Source organism: Piliocolobus tephrosceles, chromosome 21, assembly GCF_002776525.5.
Source record: "Piliocolobus tephrosceles isolate RC106 chromosome 21, ASM277652v3, whole genome shotgun sequence".
Classification (NCBI taxonomy): domain Eukaryota; kingdom Metazoa; phylum Chordata; class Mammalia; order Primates; family Cercopithecidae; genus Piliocolobus; species Piliocolobus tephrosceles.
In genome coordinates, this window is record NC_045454.1 from 38,690,975 (window position 1) to 38,711,353 (window position 20,379).

At 54.3% G+C, this 20,379-nt stretch overlaps 1 protein-coding gene across 11 annotated transcripts; it reads right to left on the bottom strand.

Moving 5' to 3' along the window:
* Positions 1-40: 40 nt before the first annotated feature.
* Positions 41-20,188, bottom strand: ADGRE5 (adhesion G protein-coupled receptor E5). 11 transcript variants are annotated; one of them, XM_026456994.1, is made up of 18 exons: positions 19,682-20,013; positions 19,269-19,370; positions 13,726-13,857; positions 12,975-13,121; positions 12,400-12,546; positions 12,265-12,311; positions 12,063-12,140; positions 7,219-7,396; positions 7,013-7,123; positions 5,924-6,189; positions 4,225-4,404; positions 2,836-3,027; positions 2,234-2,460; positions 2,025-2,091; positions 1,831-1,922; positions 1,562-1,730; positions 756-857; positions 41-669 (listed from the first exon to the last, which is right to left on the bottom strand). In XM_026456994.1, exons 3-18 carry the CDS (start codon positions 13,853-13,855, stop codon positions 640-642), a joined length of 2,163 nt encoding a protein of 720 aa, XP_026312779.1. In that variant the 5' UTR covers positions 13,856-13,857; positions 19,269-19,370; positions 19,682-20,013; the 3' UTR covers positions 41-639. The 11 variants fall into 11 exon arrangements, with proteins under 11 accessions (XP_026312779.1, XP_026312778.1, XP_026312777.1 ...); XM_026456993.1 differs by lacking the exon at positions 19,269-19,370 and having other exon boundaries at positions 7,016-7,123; positions 19,682-20,187; XM_026456992.2 differs by lacking the exon at positions 19,269-19,370 and having other exon boundaries at positions 19,682-20,187.
* Positions 20,189-20,379: the final 191 nt, after the last annotated feature.

Here is a 20,379-nt window from a genome sequence, read left to right on the forward strand (position 1 = left end):
CTGGGCCTGGCGTCTGAATCACCACCAGCAGGCAAGGCCATCTTCTGTATGCATGTGTTTAATTTTAAGTGTCAACATTGAAAAGTTTGAACAGATAAAAACACATTACACAACATCCACAACCTTCACAACAGTGAGAACCTCCTGCCTGGGCAGGCAGGCAGGCCTCTGTACCGTGAGCCTCAGGCAGTGGCCCCAAGGGGCCCTGCCGTGGGGCCTCTGACATCAGTCTTAGCTTAAGAAGGAAGCTGAGCCCCAGCACCTAGTCTCTTCAGTTCTGCAGCAGACATGAGAGGAAAAGTCCAGGCTGGGACAAGAGCCCTCAGTCTGTCCTGAGTACTGGCCCCAGGTGCCAGGGCAACACGCTGCAGCCCTGGGCCAGCCCCTGTACTTGCCCTGGGTCACAAGGTGGAGGAGAGAGGCAGCCAGCAGCAGGACCAGTGGCTCTGGCTCCACCCCGTTGGGTGTCCTGGGCTTTGGTGCCAGACTATAGCTGCCACTCCCTCCTGGTGACACACATGGGGCTTAGGGAGGGAGGGTGGAGGGAGCAGAGCGGTGGACGAAGGGAGGATGGTCGGTCTTCCTGTACAAAGCTGCTGCGGCCACAGGAGCTGCTGGACCGTCCGGAACCATGTGCTTTCATATGCCAGACTCTGACGCCCTGAGGGCCTGGAGAGGAGAGCCCAGTGAGGCCTGAGTACTGCCAGCCCTGGTGCCTTCCTGGCCACACACCCGCCCCAGGCGCAGCCCCTTACCCGGCTCTGATTGTGGCCAGTGCCAGACGTGGTAGAGGTGAATTCTGAGTACTTGCTCCCGCTGGCAACTAGGCAGGCCCACTTCCGGTATTCCTCCCGAACCTGCTGGCCCAGACACCCGGTCAGGGCAGGAGCAGGCCCTGGGACCGTGCATGCTCCTCCCCATGCTCTGCCCTTAGCCCCACCTTGGTGTTTTTGTGTTTGGTTATTTTTTTGAGATCAGGTGCCCCTGTCTCCCGGGCTGGAGTGCAGTGGCACTATCATAGTTTACTGCAACCTTGAACTCCTGGGCCCAAGTGATCCTCTTGCCCTAGCCTCCCGAGAAGCTGAGGTTATGGGTATTCACCACCACACCCGGCTATCTTTTTTTGAGATGAGTCTCACTGTCACCCAGGCTGGAGTGCAATGGTGCCATCTTGGCCCACTGCAACTGCCGCCTCCCAGTTCAAGTGATTCTCCTGCCTCAGCCTCCCAAGTAGCTGGGACTACAGGCATGTGCCACCTTGCCCGGCTAATTTTTATATTTTTAGTAGAGACGGGGTTTCACTCACCACTTTGGCCAAGGCTGGTCTTAAACTCCTGACCTCAGATGATCTGCCCACCTCGGCCTCCCAAAGTGTTGGGACTACCGGCGTGAGCCGCCTTGTCTGGCCTCACCCTGGCTATCTTTGAATTTTTTTGTAAAGACAGCGTCTGGTTATGTTGCCCAGGCTGGTCTGGAACTTCTGGACTCAAGCAGTCCCCCCCTCAGCCTCCCAAGTAGGTGGGAGGATGACAGGTGTGTGCCAGCGTGCCCAGGCCCCCACCTTCTTGTTGAGCAGGCAGTGCAGCAGGTAGAGGAAGGCGCCCTGCAGGCAGTTGAGGATGGTGAACACATAGGTCAGCACCAAGCTCCGATCGTCGAAGATGAACAGGCCAAAGACCCAGGTGCAGCCCAACAGGAAGAGTTGCGCGATGGCCGTGATGGTCAGCGCCCTGCGGGGAGGGGGGTTGCAGCGTGGGCCCCCACATCACCTCCAGCTTCATCCCCCTCACCCCGGCCCTGCCTCCAAGTCCTCCCAGCCCCTCCTCTCACCTCGCCTTCTTTAATTTCTTCATGTCTGGATTGATTTCAGAAAACTTCTGAGTGAGCTTCCAGACGGTAGTCACGAAAATGACAGCATTGCACTGGGCGGGGAGCAGATTGTGGGTTAGAGGGCAAGAGCGATGGTCCAGGCCGGCCTGGACCCATGGACCTTGGGCTTTGGTGGAGGGGGAGTGGGCACTTACCAAAATGATAAAGGTCACAGGTCCCAGGAAGCTCCAGAGGAAGCCCTGCTCAAAGTCCAGCCAGCAGCTGGGAGGTAAGGGAGGGGTCCCATCAGTGCCCCAGGAAGCCAGAAGCAGAACCGAGGGCAGCTGGACATCGTGCGTGGCACTGCTTGTGAGCCCCTGGCCTAGCACCCCGCCCTCCCCCTGCCCCACCTCGTTGCACTCACTATCTGGGGCGGCCGTAGCCCTTGCTGTAGACGGCAGCCGAGACGCCCACGATGAGCAGGGGCACGCCATAGCCGATCAGGCAGAGCCAGCGCGTACTCAGGCCCTGGCCCTGGAAGACGCGCACCACAAGAAAGTAGAGCTCCAGGCCCTCGAGGCTCATCCAGCAGAAGGCGGCCAGGAAGCAGTAGTGCAGCAGCCCGGCCACCAGGCGGCAGCGCAGCCCCACCTGCGGGGCGGGGACGGAGGGGCGAGGCGACGTCAGCGTGGGGCGGGGCATGCGGCGCCAGGGCCCCAGAGTGGGCGGGACCACAGCCGAAGGGTGGGCGGGTCTGGAGCCGGGCCAGGCTCCCCTCCAGGGCCCATCCCCAACAACGCTTATAGAAGCGAGCGGGGACTCGGGGCATGGCCAGGCGGCTCCAAGGCCAGCGCCCTTTAAAGAGAACCCGACCCCCCCCCGGCGGGCGGGGCCAGATCCTGGGCAGGGGCGGGGCCTCATGCCTCCAGGGCCCGCCTACCCGACCGAGCCCCGGGAGTGGGCGGGAATAACTCCTCCCAGGCCTCCCTGACCCCAGAGCTCAGGCGGGATCCGGCGGGACCTTACCTGGCCGCCTTCGTTCTCGATGCCGGCCAGGAAGATGGTGGAGCCCACGAAGAGGCAGATGCAGAGGTGCAGGTGTATGGTGGTGCGCGAGCCCTGGATGGGCCGCACCAGCAGGAAGGTGAGGATGCACAGCAGCAGGCAGAAGAGTGACAGCGCCAGTCCTACCCTGGTGATCAGGGTCAGCTTCCAGTCCTAGGAGTGGCACCGGGTGCTCAGGGTTTCTTCAGGGTCTGAGGCCTTCCTGCCCTCTTTGTGGTCCCTTTTCCGCCAACACTCTGACGGACCCACCTCTCTGACCTCCTCCCTTGTCCCTCCTAGATCTGGCCACACTTACCAGCTGGCAGGGGAGTCTAGGGATTTCACATTTTTGTGCTTGCTGGGCCTTTGGCCTGGACCACAGGCGCCCCCTTTCTCCGCCTAATTGCAGTTTTCGACAAGGCCCAGCTTAACTATGGATCCTACTGAAGTCACATACAGAAAGTGGTGCTCCAAGCTGAGTGCGGTGGCTCACACCTGTAATCCTAGCACTTTGAGAGGCTGAGGTGGGCGGATCACCTGAGGTCAGGAGTTCAAGACCAGGCTGCCCAACATGGTGAAACCCCGCCTCTACTAAAAATACAAAAATTACCTGGGCATGGTGGCGTGCACCTGTAATCCCAGCTATTTGGGAGGCTGAGGCAGGAGAATCGCTTGAACATGGGAGGCAGAGGTTGCAGTGAGCCAAGATCACACCACTGCACTCCAGCCTGGGCGACAGAGCAAGACTCTGTCTCAAAAAATAAAATAAAATAAAATATAAAATAAAAATTTTTTTAAAAGCCGGCATGGTGGCTCACACCTGTAATCCCAGCACTTAGGGAGGCCAAGGCGGGTGGATCACCTGAGGTCAGGAGTTCAAGACTAGCCCGGGGAACATGGTGAAACCCTGTCTCTATTAAAAATACAAACATTACTCAGGCATGGTGGTGCACGCCTGTAATCTCAGCTACTCGGGAGGCTAAGGCAGGAGAATCCCTTGAACCTCACTAGCTGAGATTGCATCACTGCCCTCCAGCCTGGACGACAGAGTAAGACTCCGTCTGAAATAAAAAGGGCAAGTGGTGCTCCCTTGGAATGCTCTACACGGGGAGCTTTTACTTGACATCTCACAATTGGTACAGGATGGACAGGCAGAGGAGCTACTGGCTGCACCCAATGTATAGTTGCTGGGTTGTAGAGAAGAGGCCAAAGGAAGAGGATGCGAGGGGTATGATGTGGGGACACCTGGGCTGTGCAACCATGCAGACATATCTGAGCAACCAGCAGGGCTCCATGGAGAACTAGCTGCCTGTCTGGTTGCTGCTGGACCTTGTTACCTGTGGGCACTTGAGGATGGCCCCAGTTGCTTACCTCCAGGTCATAATGAGCCATGAGGATCGCAAAGCTGCTCAGGTGGCTGCATTGGCAGGTGGTGCTGCCGTTCTTGCTGCCCAGCACCTGGCAGCCCTCGGTGGCCCAGTGCCCTCCCCTGTTGCTGTCACTCTTCCAGAAGGCACAGATCAGCTCCTGCCGTGGCCCAGGCATCACGTCCTGTGGGCAGATGGGGGTGGTCAGAGAGGTTGGCCTGGAGCTCACTCTTAGGTCCTGGGCTTGCGCTGAGCCCAAGAGGGCTGCTTGTTTACTAGATGAGTATTGACTGAGCGCCTACTGAATGTAACAGTTTGGAGACACAGCAGTGAACACTGCAGACACAAGCACCTACCCTTGTGAGGTTGACATAAGAGTGGGAGAGGTGGCCGGGCACAGTGGCTCATGCCTGTAATCCCAGCACTTTGGGAGGCCGAAGCGGGCGGATCACCTGAGGTCAGGAGTTTGAGACCAGCCTGGCCAACATGGCAAAACCCTGTCTCTTACTAAAAAATACAAAAATTAGCTGCGCGTGGTGGCAAGCACCTGTAATCCCAGCTACTCGGGTGTCCCAGGCAGGAGAATCGCTTGAACCTGGGAGGTAGAGTTTGCAGTGAGCCGAGATTGAACAACTGCACTCCAGCCTGGGTGACAAGAGTGAAACTCCATTTCAAAAAAAAAACAAAAAAAAGTGGGAGAGGCAGATTATATCATAAACCTAATGAATAAGTAACATACATAGTACATTAGGAGGTGGCCAGGCGTGGTGGCTCTCACCTGTAAGTAATTCCAGCACTTTGGAAGGCCAAGGTGAGAGGATTGCTTGAGGCCAGGAGTTCGAGACCAGCTTTGGCAACATAGCGAGACCTCCATCTCCATTAAAAAAAAATTTTTTTTTAATTAACTGGGCATAGTAGTGCACACTTAAAGTCCCAGCTACTCAGGAGGCTGAGGCAGGAGGATCACTGGAGCCCAAGAATTCTAGACCATCCTGGGAAACATAGTGAGATCCCTGTCTCTATCAAAAATAAAAAAGTTAACTGGGAGTGGTGGTGCATGCCTGTAGCCTCAGCTACTCAAAACTCTGAGGCCAGAGGGTTGAGTCCAGGAGTTGAAGGTTGCAGTGAGCTATAATCGTGCCACTGCACTCCAGCCTGGGCCACAGAGTGAGACCCTCCTGTCTAAAAATATAAATAAATAAGAAAAGAAAGACCGGGCATGGTAGCTCATGCCTGTAATCCTAGCACTTTGGGAGGCTGAGGCGGGTGGATCAACTGAGGTCAGGAGTTTGAGACCAGCCTGACCAACATGCAGAAACCCCGTCTCTGCTAAAAATACAAAATTAGCCAGGCGTGGTGGCACATGCCTGTAATCCCAGCTACTCGGGAGGCTGAGGCAGGAGAATCGCTTGAACCCAGGAGGCAGGGATTGCAGCGAGCCGAGAACGTGCCACTGCACTCCAGCCTGGACGACAGAGTGAGACTCTGTCTCAAAAAAATAAAATAAAACAAAAAGTAAAATAAAATAAAATAAATAAAATAAGTAAATAAGTAATGAGGTCAGGGAAGGCCCAAATGAGAAGACCGGAATCATAAAAAACGGAGTCACATGGGGAAAGAGCTTTACAGGGAGGGGCCCAGCACATGCAAAGACCCTGAGTTATCTTTGAGGAAGGAGCAGAGTGAGCAGAGTGAGCAGAGACCTTGGCAGGAGGGTCTCTTCCCTCCTCCCCACCGGAGGACTCAAGGTGGGAGAAGGCAAACAGGATGGGGAAGTTGAGTTCCTTGGTGGTGTTGTGGCTCAGAAAGACGGAGTTGACGGCCGACAGGCGTCTGAGTCGGACACCACGGATGTTACTTTCATAGATCTCCTCCAGCTCAGCTTGCTTCTTGGAATGCAGGTTCAAGGAGGCATTGGCCAGCAACGTCGTCATGTTCTGGATGGAGAGGATGCCCGCCACGGCGGGGCCTGGGGAACAGACACGCTTGCTGCCTACTCCTATTGTCCTCCTCCCATGCTCTATCCTCCCTCCCAGGATGGCCCAACTCAGGCTCAGCCAGCCCACCACGATGACGCCAGGAGCCTCTCCCGATGAGTCAGTTTCTAGCTGTTCCTTTTTTAATTTTTTTTTTGAGACGGAGTTTCGCACTTTCGCCCAGGCTGGAGTGCAGTGATGCAATCTCAGCTCACTGCAACCTCCACTCCCCAGGTTCAAGTGATTCTTCTGCCTCAGCCTCCCGAGTAGCTGGGATGAAAGGCGCCTGCCACCACACCCAGCTAATTTTTGTATTTTTAGCAGAGACCGGGTTTCACCATTTTGGCCAGGCTGGTCTCAAACTCCTGACCTCGGGTGATCCACCTGCCTCAGCCTCCCAAAGTGCTAGGACTACAGGCATGAGCCACTGCGCCTGGCTTTTTTTTTTTTTTTTTTTTAGACAGGGTCTCACTATGTCGCCCAGGCTGGAGTGCTTTGGCGTGATCATAGCTCATAGCAGCCTTAACTTCCCGGGCTCAATTGATCCTCTCACTTCAGCCTCCCGAGTAATTGGGACTACGGGCACAGGCCACCACACCCAGCTAATTTTTGTATTTTTTGTAGAGACCAGGTTTCACCATGTTGCCCAGGCTGGTCTTGAACTTCTGAGCTCAAGCGATCTACCCACCTCTGCCTCCCAAAATGCTGGGATTGCAGGCATGCCCAGTCAGTTGTTCCATATTCTGAACCTCACCCTGGCCCCATCCCAGCTCCTCCATCTCTCTCCCACGGGCTTCCGCTCCAGACGGCCACTGCTACCTGGGTCCTTGGCTCCAGCTGCCACAGCCCAATTCAGCTTCATGCGTGCATTGCTCTGACCCATAGTGACGTTCTTGTCCCCCTGCTTCTGGATCATCAGGGTCAGCTCTGAGGGGAGAGGGGCAGTACCCCCTCAGAGTACTGAGGGGACCCCAGGTACCAGGTGGGGCCCAGGGTTGGGGCAGGGCAGGCCAAGGTCTCACCTGTGTTCGAAGGGGAAAGGTAGGTGAAGGGGCCTTCAGGCAGGGTCTTGGCCAGGATTCTCAGGATATCTTCAAGGTTTGAGAGCAGTTGGGTGGCTATGAGGTGCCGGACAGGTGGGGCCAGGGCCTCTATATCCCCAGGAGCTTCCATCAGTTCGTCCACCAATTTGACGAGGTTCTAGGGGGTGGCGGGTGACAGAATCGCTGGAGCATGGGACCACAGGAGTTGCCTGAAGGACCTGGATCTCACCCCCCTGCCCACCAGGGGACACCCTGGAGACCCACAGGCACAAGGGAATCACTGAGATCGTGCAGTAACCAGATAACAAGTGGCGGATTGAGTATATGCCTCCATGTATGTATGAATCACAGTGCTTAACACTGGTTGGGCACAGCCTGCCTGCCAGGCTCTGTTTTGATTTTCTGTTCTTTTTTTTTCTTTTTCTGAGACAGGGTCTCGGTCCGTCTCCCAGGCTGGAGTGCAGTGGCATAATCATAGCTCACTGCAACCTCCGCCTCCCAGACTCAAGCGATCCTCCCACTTCAACTTTCTGAGTAGCTGGGACTACAGAAGCGTGCCACCACACCCGGCTAGTTTTTGTAATTTTTTTTTTTTTTTTTTTTTGGAGATGGAGTTTCACTCCTGTTGCTCAGGCTTCAGTGTAATGGCGCGATCTCGGATCACTGCAACCTCCACCTCCTGGGTTCAAGCAATTCTCCTGCCTCAGCCTCCTGAGTAGCTGGGATCACAAGTGTCCACTACCATGCCCAGCTAATTTTTATATTTTTAGTAGAGATGGGGTTTCACCATGTTGGCCAGGCTGGTCTCGAACTCCTGACCTCAGATGATCTACCCGCCTCTGCCTCCCAAAGTGCTGGGAGTACAGGTGTGAGCCACTGCGCCCGGCAATTTTTGTACTGTTTTATAGAGATGGATTTCACAATGTTGCCCAGGCTGGTCTCGAACTCCTGGACTCAAGAGATCTGCCCACCTTGGCCTCCCAAAGTGTTGGAATTATAGGCGTGAGCCACCACACTCAACCTTTTATTTTATTTTTTTATTTTATTTTATTTTATTTATTTATTTATTTTTGAGACAGAGTGTCGCTCTGTCGCCCAGGCTGGAGTGCAGTGGCCAGATCTCAGCTCACTGCAAGCTCCGCCCCCCGGGTTTACGCCAGTCGCCTGCCTCAGCCTCCCGAGTAGCTGGGACTACAGGCGCCCGCCACCTTGCCCGGCTAGTTTTTTGTATTTTTTTAGTAGAGACGGGGGTTTCACTGTGTTAGCCAGGATGGTCTCGATCTCCTGACCTTGTGATCCGCCCGTCTCGGCCTCCCAAAGTGCTGGGATTACAGGCTTGAGCCACCGCGCCCGGCCTTATTTTATTTTTAAAGACGGGCTCTTGCTGTGTCACCCAGTCTGGAGTGCAGTGGGGCAATCCTAGCTCACTGCAGGCTCCCACTCCTGGGCTCAAGGAATCCTCCTGCCTCCCCAGTAGCTGGGATTACAGGTGGCCACCACCATCCCCGGCAGGCTCTGTTCTAACTCTGTCCAGCACTTTTAATGCATCGGAACCTGCTCTGAAGTGTAAAATACACAACAGATTTCAAAGACTTATTCTAAGAAAAAGAATACAAAATATCTCAGGGTTTAAAAAAAATAATTCCCGGCCAGGCATGGTGGCTCACGCCTGTAATCCCAGCACTTTGGGAGGCCAAGGCGGGTGGATCACCTGAGCTCGGGAGTTCGAGACCAACCTGACCAACATGGAGAAACCCCATCTCTACTAAAAATACAAAATTAGCCGGGCGTGGTGGTGCATGCCTGTAATCCCAGCTACTCAGGAGGCTGAGGCAGGAGACTTGCTTGAATCGGGAGGCGGAGGTTTCCGTGAGGCAAGATCATGCCATTGCACTCCAGCCTGGGCAACAAGAGCGAAACTCTGTCTCAAAACAAAACAAAGCAAAACAAAAACAATAACTTTGGTTGGGTGCAGTGGCTCACACCTGTAATCCCAGCACTTGGGGCGGCTGAGGCGGGCAGATCACGAGGTCAGGAGATCGAGACCATCCTGGCTAACATGGTGAAACCCCGTCTCTACTAAAAATACAAAAAAGTAGCCAGGCATGGTGGGCGGCGCCTGTAGTCCCAGCTACTTGGAAGGCTGAGGCGGGAGAATGGCATGAACCTTGGAGGCGGAGCTTGCAGTGAGCCGAGATGGTGCCACTGCACTCCAGCCTAGGCAACAGAGCGAAACTCCGTCTCAAAAACAAAACAAAACAAAACAAAACAAAAAATCATTCCATGTTAAAGTGGTTAATACGTTGGATCTATTGGGTTAAATGCAATCTTAACTTTATTTATTTATTTATCTGAGACTGAGTCTCACTCTGTCTCCCAGGTTGGAGTGCAGTGGCACAATCTTGGCTCATTTCAACCTCCCACTCCCGGGTTCAAGTGATTCTCCTGCCTCAGTCACCCTAGTAGCTGGGACTACAGGTTCCCGCCACCATGCCCGGCTAATTTTTTTGTTATTTTAGAGACGGGGTTTCACCATGTTGGCCAGGCTGGTCTTGAACTCCTGACCTCAGTTCTTGATCTGCCCGCCTCAGCCTCCCAAAGTGCTGGGATTACAGACTTGAGCCACCATGCCTGGCCTGCAATCTTAACTTTATTTTATTTTTATTTTATTTATTTATTTTTTTTTGAGACGGAGTGCAGTGTCACAATCTCGGCTCACTGCAAGCTCCGCCTCCCGGGTTCCCGCCATTCTCCTGCCTCAGCCTCCCGAGTAGCTGGGACTACAGGCGCCCGCCATCTCGCCCGGCTAATTTTTTGTATTTTTTAGTAGAGACGGGGTTTCACCGTGTTAGCCAGGATGGTCTCGATCTCCTGACCTCGTGATCCACCCGTCTCGGCCTCCCAAAGTGCTGGGATTACAGGCTTGAGCCACTGCGCCCGGCCTCTTAACTTTAATTTAACTTTATTTTTACTTTATAAAGTGTAGTCATTGGACAACAGGCATGGTGGTGCACACCTGTACTTCCAGTACTTTCGGAGGCTGAGGTGGGAGGATCACTTGAATCCAGGAATTCAAGAACAGCTTGGGCAACGTAGCAAGACCCTCATCTCTACAAAAAATGAAAAAATTAGGCACAGTGGCTCACACCTGTAGTCTCAGCTCTTAATACTTGGGAGACTGAGGCGGGAGGATCGCTTGAGCCCAGGAGGTTGAGAATGGAGTGAGCTGTCATTGTGCCACTGCACTCCAGCCTGGGTGACAAAGCAAGACCGTATCTCTAAAACTAACTAAATAAATAATCTACCCACTGGAAAAGTTAAAATGATGTTAAGTGGCTCACATCATTTTTCTACGGTGCTAAACACATATGGGAAAACTTTTTTTTTTTTTTTAAGACAAAGTCTTACTCTTGTTGCCCTGACTGGAGTGCAGTGGCGCAGTCTCGGCTCACTGCAACCTCCCCTCCCAGGTTTAAGCCAATCTCTTGCCTCAGCCTCCTGAGTAGCTGGGATTACAGGTACACACCACCACGCCCAGCTAATTTTTGTATTTTTGGTAGAGATGGGGTTTCACCATGTTGGCCAGGCTGGTCTCAAACTCTTGACCTTTGGTGATCCGCCTGCCTCAGCCTCCCAAAGTGCTGGGATTATAGGCGGGAGCCACCGTGCTTGGCCGGGAAAGCCTTTCCATAAGGCTTATCATGTGTCAGGTACTGTTCTCTGAGTCTTACCGCTATTAGTTTATTTACCCTTCACACTGACTATATAAAGGAGGCATTATTTTCATGCCTGTGTTGCAGATGAGGCCACGCACAGTGGCTCATGCCTGTGATCCTAGCACGTTGGGAGGCCGAGGCAGGAGGATCACTTAAGCCCAGGGGTTCGAGACCAGCTTGGGCAACATAGCAAGACCCCCATCTATAAATATATTAAATAAATAAATAATAAATAAATAAATTAGCCAGGCATGGTGGTGCGTGCCTTTGGTCCCAGCTACTTGGGAGGCTGAGGTGGGAGGGTCACTTAAGCCAGGGAGATTGAGGCTGCAGGGAGCCATGATCGTGTCACAGCCCTCCAGAATGGGCAACAGAGCCAGACCTTGTCTCCAAAAAAAAAACACACAAACAAAAACAAAAAGAAAACCACCACAACCCCAAAAACAGATGAGGAAACCGAGGCCCAAAGAGGGCGGCTCACTTGCCTGAGATCACACAGCAAAAAGTGGCAATGGGGGGATTTGAACTCCTGTGGCCCATCTCCAGGTTCTTAAGTGCTGCACTCTGTTGCCATTATACCTGGTGTGTGTGTGTGTGTGCGCGCGCACGTGTCTTCACGTGTCCAGGTGTACATATGTTTGTGTACATACTGTATGTGGTGTGTGTATCTTTTTTTGTTTTTTTTTGAGACGGAGTCTCGCTCTGTCACCCGGGCTGGAGTGCAGTGGCCAGATCTCAGCTCACTGCAAGCTCCGCCTCCCGGGTTTACGCCATTCTCCTGCCTCAGCCTCCCGAGTAGCTGGGACCACAGGCACCCGCCATCTCACCCGGCTAGTTTTTTTTTGTATTTTTTAGTAGAGACGGGGTTTCACCGTGTTAGCCAGGATGGTCTCGATCTCCTGACCTCGTGATCCGCCCGTCTCGGCCTCCCAAAGTGCTGGGATTACAGGCTTGAGCCACCGCGCCCGGCCTGTGGTGTGGGTATCTTATGCGCATGTATGTCTCTGACTAGAGGCCCCTGCTTGGGTTGGGCACTCTCTCTGGCCACATGGAAGCCTCCCCAAGCTGATTCTACACTATCCTAGGGTCCCCCAGCCCTGCCCTTACCTGCATGGTGACATTGGCTGAGCTTGTCTTGAAGTCTCTGCCCAGGTCCTGGACTTTGTTGAAGAATTGGGAAAGCGTCTGCAGAGAGAGGAGATGTGGGGGTCAGAGAGCCGGACGGTGGGTGGGAAGCTTAGGACAAGGGGACAGATGCAGTGCTGTGTGGACAGAGTTCCTGCCACCTCATCCTGCGGGGGCCACTCACCTGGCTGTGGACTCCGGGGGGCGGGGTCCAGGTGGGGAAAGTCATCTCTGCAGGGAACGAGACAAGCGGCTCATTAGGCGGGAGAGTGTCTGTGTGTGTGTTGGGGGTTGGGGAGCTTCTAGGGTCAGGTCGTACCTTCACAGACAGTGTCCTTTTGGTTATTCTGGATTCCCTGCTTGGGCTCCCAGCCTGGGCGGCAGCGGCAGGTGTATGAACCCACGGTGTTGAAGCAGACGGTGGAATTGTCACACTGATGCAGACCGGAGCTGCACTCGTCCACATCTGAGGACAGGAAGAAGGGGGTCAGGCCCTGTCCGAGCCCAGAGAGGGTCCTGTCTCCTGTCTGTGCCCCCAGCTCATTCTCTCGGCATTAGTGCCCCCCTTGGAGTGGCGGACGCTGGGTTATGGGAGCGTGGAGAGGCCTGGGCACAGCAGGTGTGCCCCGTGCAGATGTGCAGGTTACAAATATGAGGAAACGTCTTCCTCCCAGTGAGTCATCAGCTGTTGCCTGGGGTCCCCCTGAGCCTCCCCCCTCAGTACCCCAGCTTCTTCCCGGGGACCCCTGCTCTTTTCTCATCTAGCCTCAGAAGAACGAGCGCCTGGCACAGCCGGGCGCCTCCAGCGTTCGTTCCGCTTGGTTTGTGAGGTGCCATTGAACATGTGATTAGATGTTTGTGGGTCTCTGGGAACGTGGGATCTGAGCTCTCGACCTTCACAGATGGTATTGTTTGGGCCATTGGGGGAGCCCGGAATCGGTTGCCAGCCCGGGCGGCAGCGGCACTGATAGCTGCCCACGTTGTTGAGGCAGTGGGTGGAGCTGTGGCATGGGTTTTGTCCGGAGGTGCATTCATTCACATCTGAGGACAGAGCCAGAGGGTCAAACCCTGTCCCTCACCAGCCCAGGCCTGCCCTCCACTCACTGCACCCACTTCCCTGTCTTTTCATTGCCCCGGACTGAAGACCACTATTGCACGTGTCACCACCTGGTGACCTTCAGCTTCACCTTCAAAGCATCTTATGATGGTCTGCCTACCAGAAGGGCACAGCAGGGACCATGGTCCCCAGTTTATAGGAGGTGAAAGCAAAAGGAAAACTGAGTCATGGGAGCCAGACTTCCATGACTAAAAACTAAAACCTCTCATCAGCTCCCTCCCTGGTCATAGTGGAGGTTCCCCTTCTCAGAACTGGAAGTGACACCTTCTTCCACTCACACGTGACAGACGAGGAAGGGGTGAGGTCTGGGGGCCCACAAGGGCACTCCAAGCCCCAGAGGCCCTGCCGCCTCCCTGCCGTGTGGTGGGACCTTCCTGGGAGGTGAATCCTTAGGCAGGGGCTTAGCAGGTCCTTGACCTTGTGGGAACCTGCGCATCTTCTCCCTCCTCCTCGGCTGCTTTGCAGGACCTGCCTCGGCTCCATCCCCAGCTCCCGTCCAGCCTCACAGCGTCTTCCCGGGGCCTCTACCTGTGCAGAGCTTCGGGTCCTCAGGTTTGAACTTGAAGCCAGGCAGACACTGGCAGGTGTAGCTGCCGAGGGTGTTGACGCAGGTGCCGTAGCTTTTACAGAGCCTTGGGTTCTGCTGACATTCGTCCATGTCTGCAAGAGGAAGGAGAGGGTGAAGGATGCCCGTAGCTGTGAGCAGCTTTCGGGGCTGAGGGTCCGCCATGTTTCCTGGCACGGAAGCATCTGGAAGGCACCACTGTCTCCTCCCTTTTCCAATCCACACAGAGGCATCCTATGGTGAGGGTGGTGGCCCAGGCCCTCTGTTGTCCAGATGTGGCCGGAAGCAGCCAAGTCCTCCCTTCTGCTCTTTCTGGGCAGCTCCAAGCTGGTGTGTCCCAGCCTGAGGATTCCGAGCAAAGGCCAGGGTGGGGCCTTGCTGAGAACCAAATGCAAGGGACATGCCGTGCGCCTGGACAGGACGCGTCTTGGCTCCCAACGGTGGCTCTGGGCCTGACTCCCCCAGGATGGCAGCTCGCTGGCCAAATTCTCAGAATCCTGGTGGTCCTGGCAGGACGGCGCTCTCCCATCCACACTAGCTCTGACAGCCCAGCTTCATGGGCATGGGCCAAGACCCCTCCCTGAGCCAGGGCCCCCATGATTCAGTGCAATGGCAGGGGTGGGGTGAGTGAGAGATGGTGCGGGACAGGCTAGGGCTGCCTGGACAGTGGGCACCAGGCTGGGGTGGACAGTGGGGACTGATGTCCAGCCAAGTAGCCCCAAGTCTACAAAGATGCTTTTTTCTGATCCCCAGGAAGGGATCTACGGGTATGGAAATAGCAGGATGTGGTGAGAATCCATATCTGAGCAGAGCTGGCCATGAGCGGGGGCTTGTGGGTGGAGAGGGCACAGGTGCCGATGGGTGAGGGGCAGCAGATGTATCTGTCCTCTCGTCCCTTGTCAGTCCACCAGGGATGGAGACCTGTGGGCCCTGCTGAATGGGGTTCAAGCTTCCATCTCTGTCCCCAAGTGGTCCAGACCAGGACTGGGCTCAGGAGAGGATCAGGCCTGGGGCGATGGTCCCCGGTGACACTCTTGCCATCTAGTCCAGGCTGGAACCACTTCCTTCATCCAATCCTGTTTTTTTTTTTTTTTTTTTTTTGAGGCAGTGTCTCTCTCTGTCGCCCAGGCTGGAGTGCAGTGATGTGATCTCAGCTCACTGCAACCTCCGCCTCGCGGGTTCAAGCAATTCCCCTGCCTCCGCCTCCTGAGTAGCTGGGATTACAGGTGCACACCACTGCGCCCAGCTAATTTTTCTATTTTTAGTAGAGACAGGGTTGCACCATGTTGGTCAGGCTGCTCTCGAACTCCTGACCTCAAGCGATCCTTCCACCTTAGCCTCCCAAAGTGCTGGGATTCCAGGCACGAGTCACGGCACCCGGCCCTCTGAATCCATTTGTGGGGTTCATGTCACCCTGCCCACCCCTGGCCACAGCATCCTCCCAAGCTTTGGTCATTGGAGATGCGTTTAGGCCCAGGAATTATCAGAGTGGGTGAAGGTGGAGCCTTGAATGGGGAAATGGATGAGGGCGAAATGGCCAGGAAGACGGTCAGGAGGCATCTTCTCCAAGCAAGGTTATTGGCTGAGATTCCCTCCTCCTGAGATTCTGGACAGGGTTTTGGGGTTCATTATGGTAGGAATGGATGTCAGAGGGGTTCCAGGTGTGGCTGAGCTCATGTGAGCCCCAGTGGCAGCAAGTCTCATCCTGGCAGTCCCCGGTGATGGCGGAAAGGATGGATACTGCACTGGAATGCGCCACCCCACGCCATGTCATGAGCCCATGAAATATCCTGAGTGCTGGCCCCTTTTATTTTATGCAAATAAGATGCTAGATGGGCAGGGGGATGTTCCAAGCTTCCGATGTGGTCCCCTGTGGAGGCTCCTGAGTCTCAGGGTTGGGACAAAGATGGGTGATCAGGTGTCTAGGATGGCCCTGAGACGCCTGGAGACAGTGGGGTGAGGAGTGGAGCAAGCCACCCCAGGTCTCTGGCGCGGATGTCAGAGGCCCCATGGGCTGTGACATTGGGTGCACGTGTCCTCAGGTGCAATAGTGAAGCCTGGAGTGCCGAGGGTTAAAGGGAGGGGCTCAGGCCCCTCTGAGCTTCTCACCTTTGGTGATAGGTCCTGCTCCAAACCAGCAGGCTGCTGTCTCCATCACCTGCCTTGATGTCCGTGGAGGTCCCTCTATCACCTCAGCCCTGCTGTCCACGTCTCTGCCCAGCTGCCTGACTGAGTCCCCTTCTCTCAGCCCAGGCCTGTTTCTAACACAGCAACACACCTCCTCCATAACCACAACCACCATCCCATGCAGGGGGCTCATAGCAGCGGGTGGGCAGCACCCCTAGCCGGGGCACCCTAGGAGGAAAACATGATTGCCAAGTACAGTTGTGCAGGTTGCTCACTGCACAAAGGCATTGGGCCAGTGAGATGAGCAGGGGCTGAAAACCAGTCCACTATTTGTTTGTCAAATATGTCCACTGGGAGAGGGGGATCTTTTTCCCATTCACATGAAGACTCTGTCCTCTGGCCAAGTCACATGCATGTGGGGCAACACAAAGTCCACTTGCAAGGGCCCCTGGGGACTAGCAGTGTGGTGGCCAGAAGCCTCCTGCTGGGCTCCATGCAGGTTCACGTCCCAGGTACATGCATCTCTGTCTTGTCCCCCACCTTACCTCCCTCTTCGTCCCTCTGCACTCTGCCTGAATGCAGAGCAGGAGAGGTGGAGCTGGGATCTGGGCTGCAGGCCCTTTCTTCTCTCTGCAGTCTGAGTCTCATCACCTCCCACCTCTGCGCCACTCCTCTTCCTGATCTTGGTACCCTGCACTAACGCCCTCTCTTTGAATGGGTCGTTGCTCTCAGCTGCCCACTGCTGGCTCCCATCTGCCCCTATGGATCCTGGAAGCCCCTCCCCTGCCCAAACAGCTTCCCTGGAAAAGAGGCAAAGCCTGGAGTTCCAGTTTCTCCTGGCCTGAGCGATGGCCTCAAGCAAGACCATAGCAAAAGCTGTGGCCTCTGTGCAGCGTTAGAGCCTTGCAGCTGCTCTCTGATCTCGCACCCTACAGTACCCACCCTAGGGGTGCATCAGATCAGAATTACAATAAAATCCCCAATAGCCATTGCTGATAGAGCACATTCTGCAAGCCAGGAGCTTTTTTTTTTTTTTTTTTTTTTGAGATGGAGTCTCGCTCTGTGGCCCAGGCTGGAGTGCAGTGGCCAGATCTCAGCTCACTGCAAGCTCCGCCTCCTGGGTTTACGCCATTCTCCTGCCTCAGCCTCCCGGTAGCTGGGACTACAGGCGCCGCCACCTCGCCCGGCTAGTTTTTTGTAGTTTTTAGTAGAGACGGGGTTTCACCGTGTTAGCCAGGATGGTCTCGATCTCCTGACCTCGTGATCCGCCCGTCTCGGCCTCCCAAAGTGCTGGGATTACAGGCTTGAGCCACCGCGCCCGGCCGCCAGGAGCTTTTAAGTGCTTTTTTTTTTCTTTTTTTTTCAGATGGAGTCTCACTCTGTTGCCCAGGCTGGAGTGCAGTGGCGAAATATCGGCTCACTGCAACCTCCGCTCCTGGCTTCACGCCATTCTCCTGACTTTGTCTCCCGAGTAGCTGGGACTACATGCGCCCGCCACCATGCCCGGCTAATGTTTTGTATTTTTAGTAGAAACGGGGTTTCACTGTGTTAGCCAGGATGGTCTCAATCTCCTGACCTCGTGATCCACCCGCCTCAGCCTCCCAAAGTGCTGGGATTACAGGCGTGAGCCACCGTGTCCAGTCTTTTTTTTTTGAAATGGAGTTTTGCTCTGTCACCTAAGCTGGAGTGCAGTGCTGTGACCTTGGCTCACTGCAACCTCTGCTTCTCAGGATCAAGCGACTCTCGTGCCTTAGCCTCCCAAGTAGCTGGGATTACAGGCATGCACCACCACACCCAGCTAATTTTTGTATTTTTAGTAGAGACGGGGTTTCGCCATGTTGGCCAGGCTGGTCTTGAACTCCAGACCTCAGATGATCCACCTGCCTCGGCCTTCCAGAGTACTAGGATTACAAGTGTGAGCCACTGTGCCCAGCCTGTTAAATACTTTTGTAGGTAAATGCCATTACTCCTCTTTTTTTTTTTCTTTTGAGACAGTCTCGCTCTGTCGCCCAGGCTGGAGTACAGTGGCCGGATCTCAGCTCACTGCAAGCTCCGCCTCCCGGGTTTATGCCATTCTCCTGCCTCAGCCTCCCGAGTAGCTGGGACTACAGGCGCCCGCCACCTCGCCTGGCTAGTTTTTTTTTTTGTATTTTTTTAGTAGAGACGGGGTTTCACCGGGTTAGCCAGGATGGTCTCGATCTCCTGACCTCGTGATCCGCCTGTCTCGGCCTCCCAAAGTGCTGGGATTACAGGCTTGAGCCACCGCGCCCGGCCCATTATTCCTCTTTTATAGATTGGTAAACTGAGGTGCAAAGTAACTTGTCCAAGGCCATACATTTAACAAAAGTCAAAGCTACTTTTGTTTTTAATCTTTAAAAGATAAGGACTCAGCCTGGGCATGGTGGCTCACGCCTGTAATCCCAGGTAATTGAGAGGTTAAGACATGAGAATTACTTGAACCCAGGAGGCAGAGGTTGCAGTGAGCCAAGATCACACTACTGCACTCCAGCCTGGGTGACAGGGTGAGACTCCGTCTCAAAAACAAACAAACAAACAAAACAAATAAAAGATAAGGACTCTTTCTTCCCCTTGTCTATATTTTTGTTTTTATAGAGATGGGGTCTTGATATGTTACCCAGGCTGGTCTTGAACTCCCAGCCTCAAGTGAAGTGATCCTACCACCATGGCCTCCCAAAGTGTTGGGATTACAGGCGTGAGCCATGGCACCTGACCTATCTTTTTTTTTTTTTTGAGACAGAGTCTCACTCTGTCGCCCAGGCTGGAGTACAGTGGCACGATCTCGGCTCACTGCAACCTCCACCTCCTGAGTTCAAGCGATTCTCCTACCTCAGCCTCCCGAGTAGCTGGTAGCTGGGATTACAGGTGCCCGCCACCACGTCTGGCTAATTTTGTATTTTTAGTAGAGATGGGGGTTTCATCATGTTGATCAGGCTGGTCTCAAACTCCTGACCTTGTGATCCGCCAGCCTCGGCCTCCCAAAGTGTTGGGATTACAGGCATGAGCCACTGTGCCCAGCCAGTTCTTTTTTTATTGAATGTTTTTAATTTTTTAAAATCCTGCCTCTAAGAAAGCTTTGGCTTGATTTTTTCTTTCTTCTTTTTTTTTTTTAGAGACAGGATCTTGCTCTGTCACTCAGGCTGGAGTGCAGTGGCTTGATCATGGCTCACTGCAGCCTTGACTTCCCAGGCTCAAGCAACCCTCCCACCTCAGCCTCCTGAGTAGCTGGGACTACAGGCACAGGCCACTATGCCTGGCTAATTAATTTTTTTTTTTTTTTTTGGTATTTTTTTGTAGAGATAGGATTTCACCCGCTTGCCTATGTTGGTCTGGAACCCCTGGGCTCAAACAATCTACCTGCCTTGGTCTCCCCTTTTATAGGGGTGGGGTCTTGTTATGTTGCTATGGGCTGGTCTTGAACTCCTGGCCTCAAGAGATCCTTCCGCCTCAGCCTCCCAAAGCACTGGAATTACAAGCATGATAATGTTATCACATCTCACATGTGGACAGAAGTTTCTGAATAAGTATCCTGGCCAATGTCGTACACTTGGTTTTCAGGATCTGTCCCAGGCAGCTGGTCCCAGAGTCAGCCCTTAATCCTCACATCACTCTGCCTCGCTGGGGTGGTGGGGTAGGTACATGCACACCTGTCCCATCTCAGACCCCAGGCACTGACCCTATAACCAAGGCCCTGCTCTCTGGATGCTGCCAGAATGGCTCTGGTGACCCCAAACCTCACGGATGGAGAGTCAGAGGACGTGGGGTGGTTCTTACCTTGACACGTGTTCTCGCTCTCATTCTTGAATGTTTTTGCCCCAGAAACAAGCTCATACCCCGGGTTGCACACGCAATGGTAGCTCCCTTCCGTGTTCCTGCAGTCCGAGAACTTTCCGCAAGACACTTTTGATGGTGACGCACACTCATTGATGTCTGGAACACAATAGGACAGGGAGTCACCTCCCAAAGATGTGAGTTCCGTCAGGGCAGAGACCCCCGTCCTGACTCCCCAACATGGGGCCTGCTGCTTAGTATCTTTTGGAAAGAATCCTAAGTTGCACTGCACAGGCTGTGCTGCAGCTGGAGCAAGCCATTCCTGAAGACCACACTTGATCTCAGTTCTTTGGCTGGCATCCTAGATTTGGACACAGTGAACAGAGCTGAGGTGGGGGATGAACAGGAAGCTCCACATCCCCACCCCCAGTCTTTTTGTAGAAATTTAAACCCCATGGCGGCCGGGTGCAGTGGCTCACGCCTATAATCCCAGCACTTTGGGAGGCTGAGGTGGGTGGATCCTCTGAGGTCAGGAGTTCGAGACCAGCCTGGCCAACATGGCGAAACCCTGTCTCTACTAAAAATACAAAATTAGCCGGGCATGGTGGTGCATGCCTGTAATCCCAGCTACTCAGGAGGCTAAGCCCGGAGAATCGCTTGAACCCGGGAGGTGGAGGTTGCAGTAAGCCAAGATCAGGTCA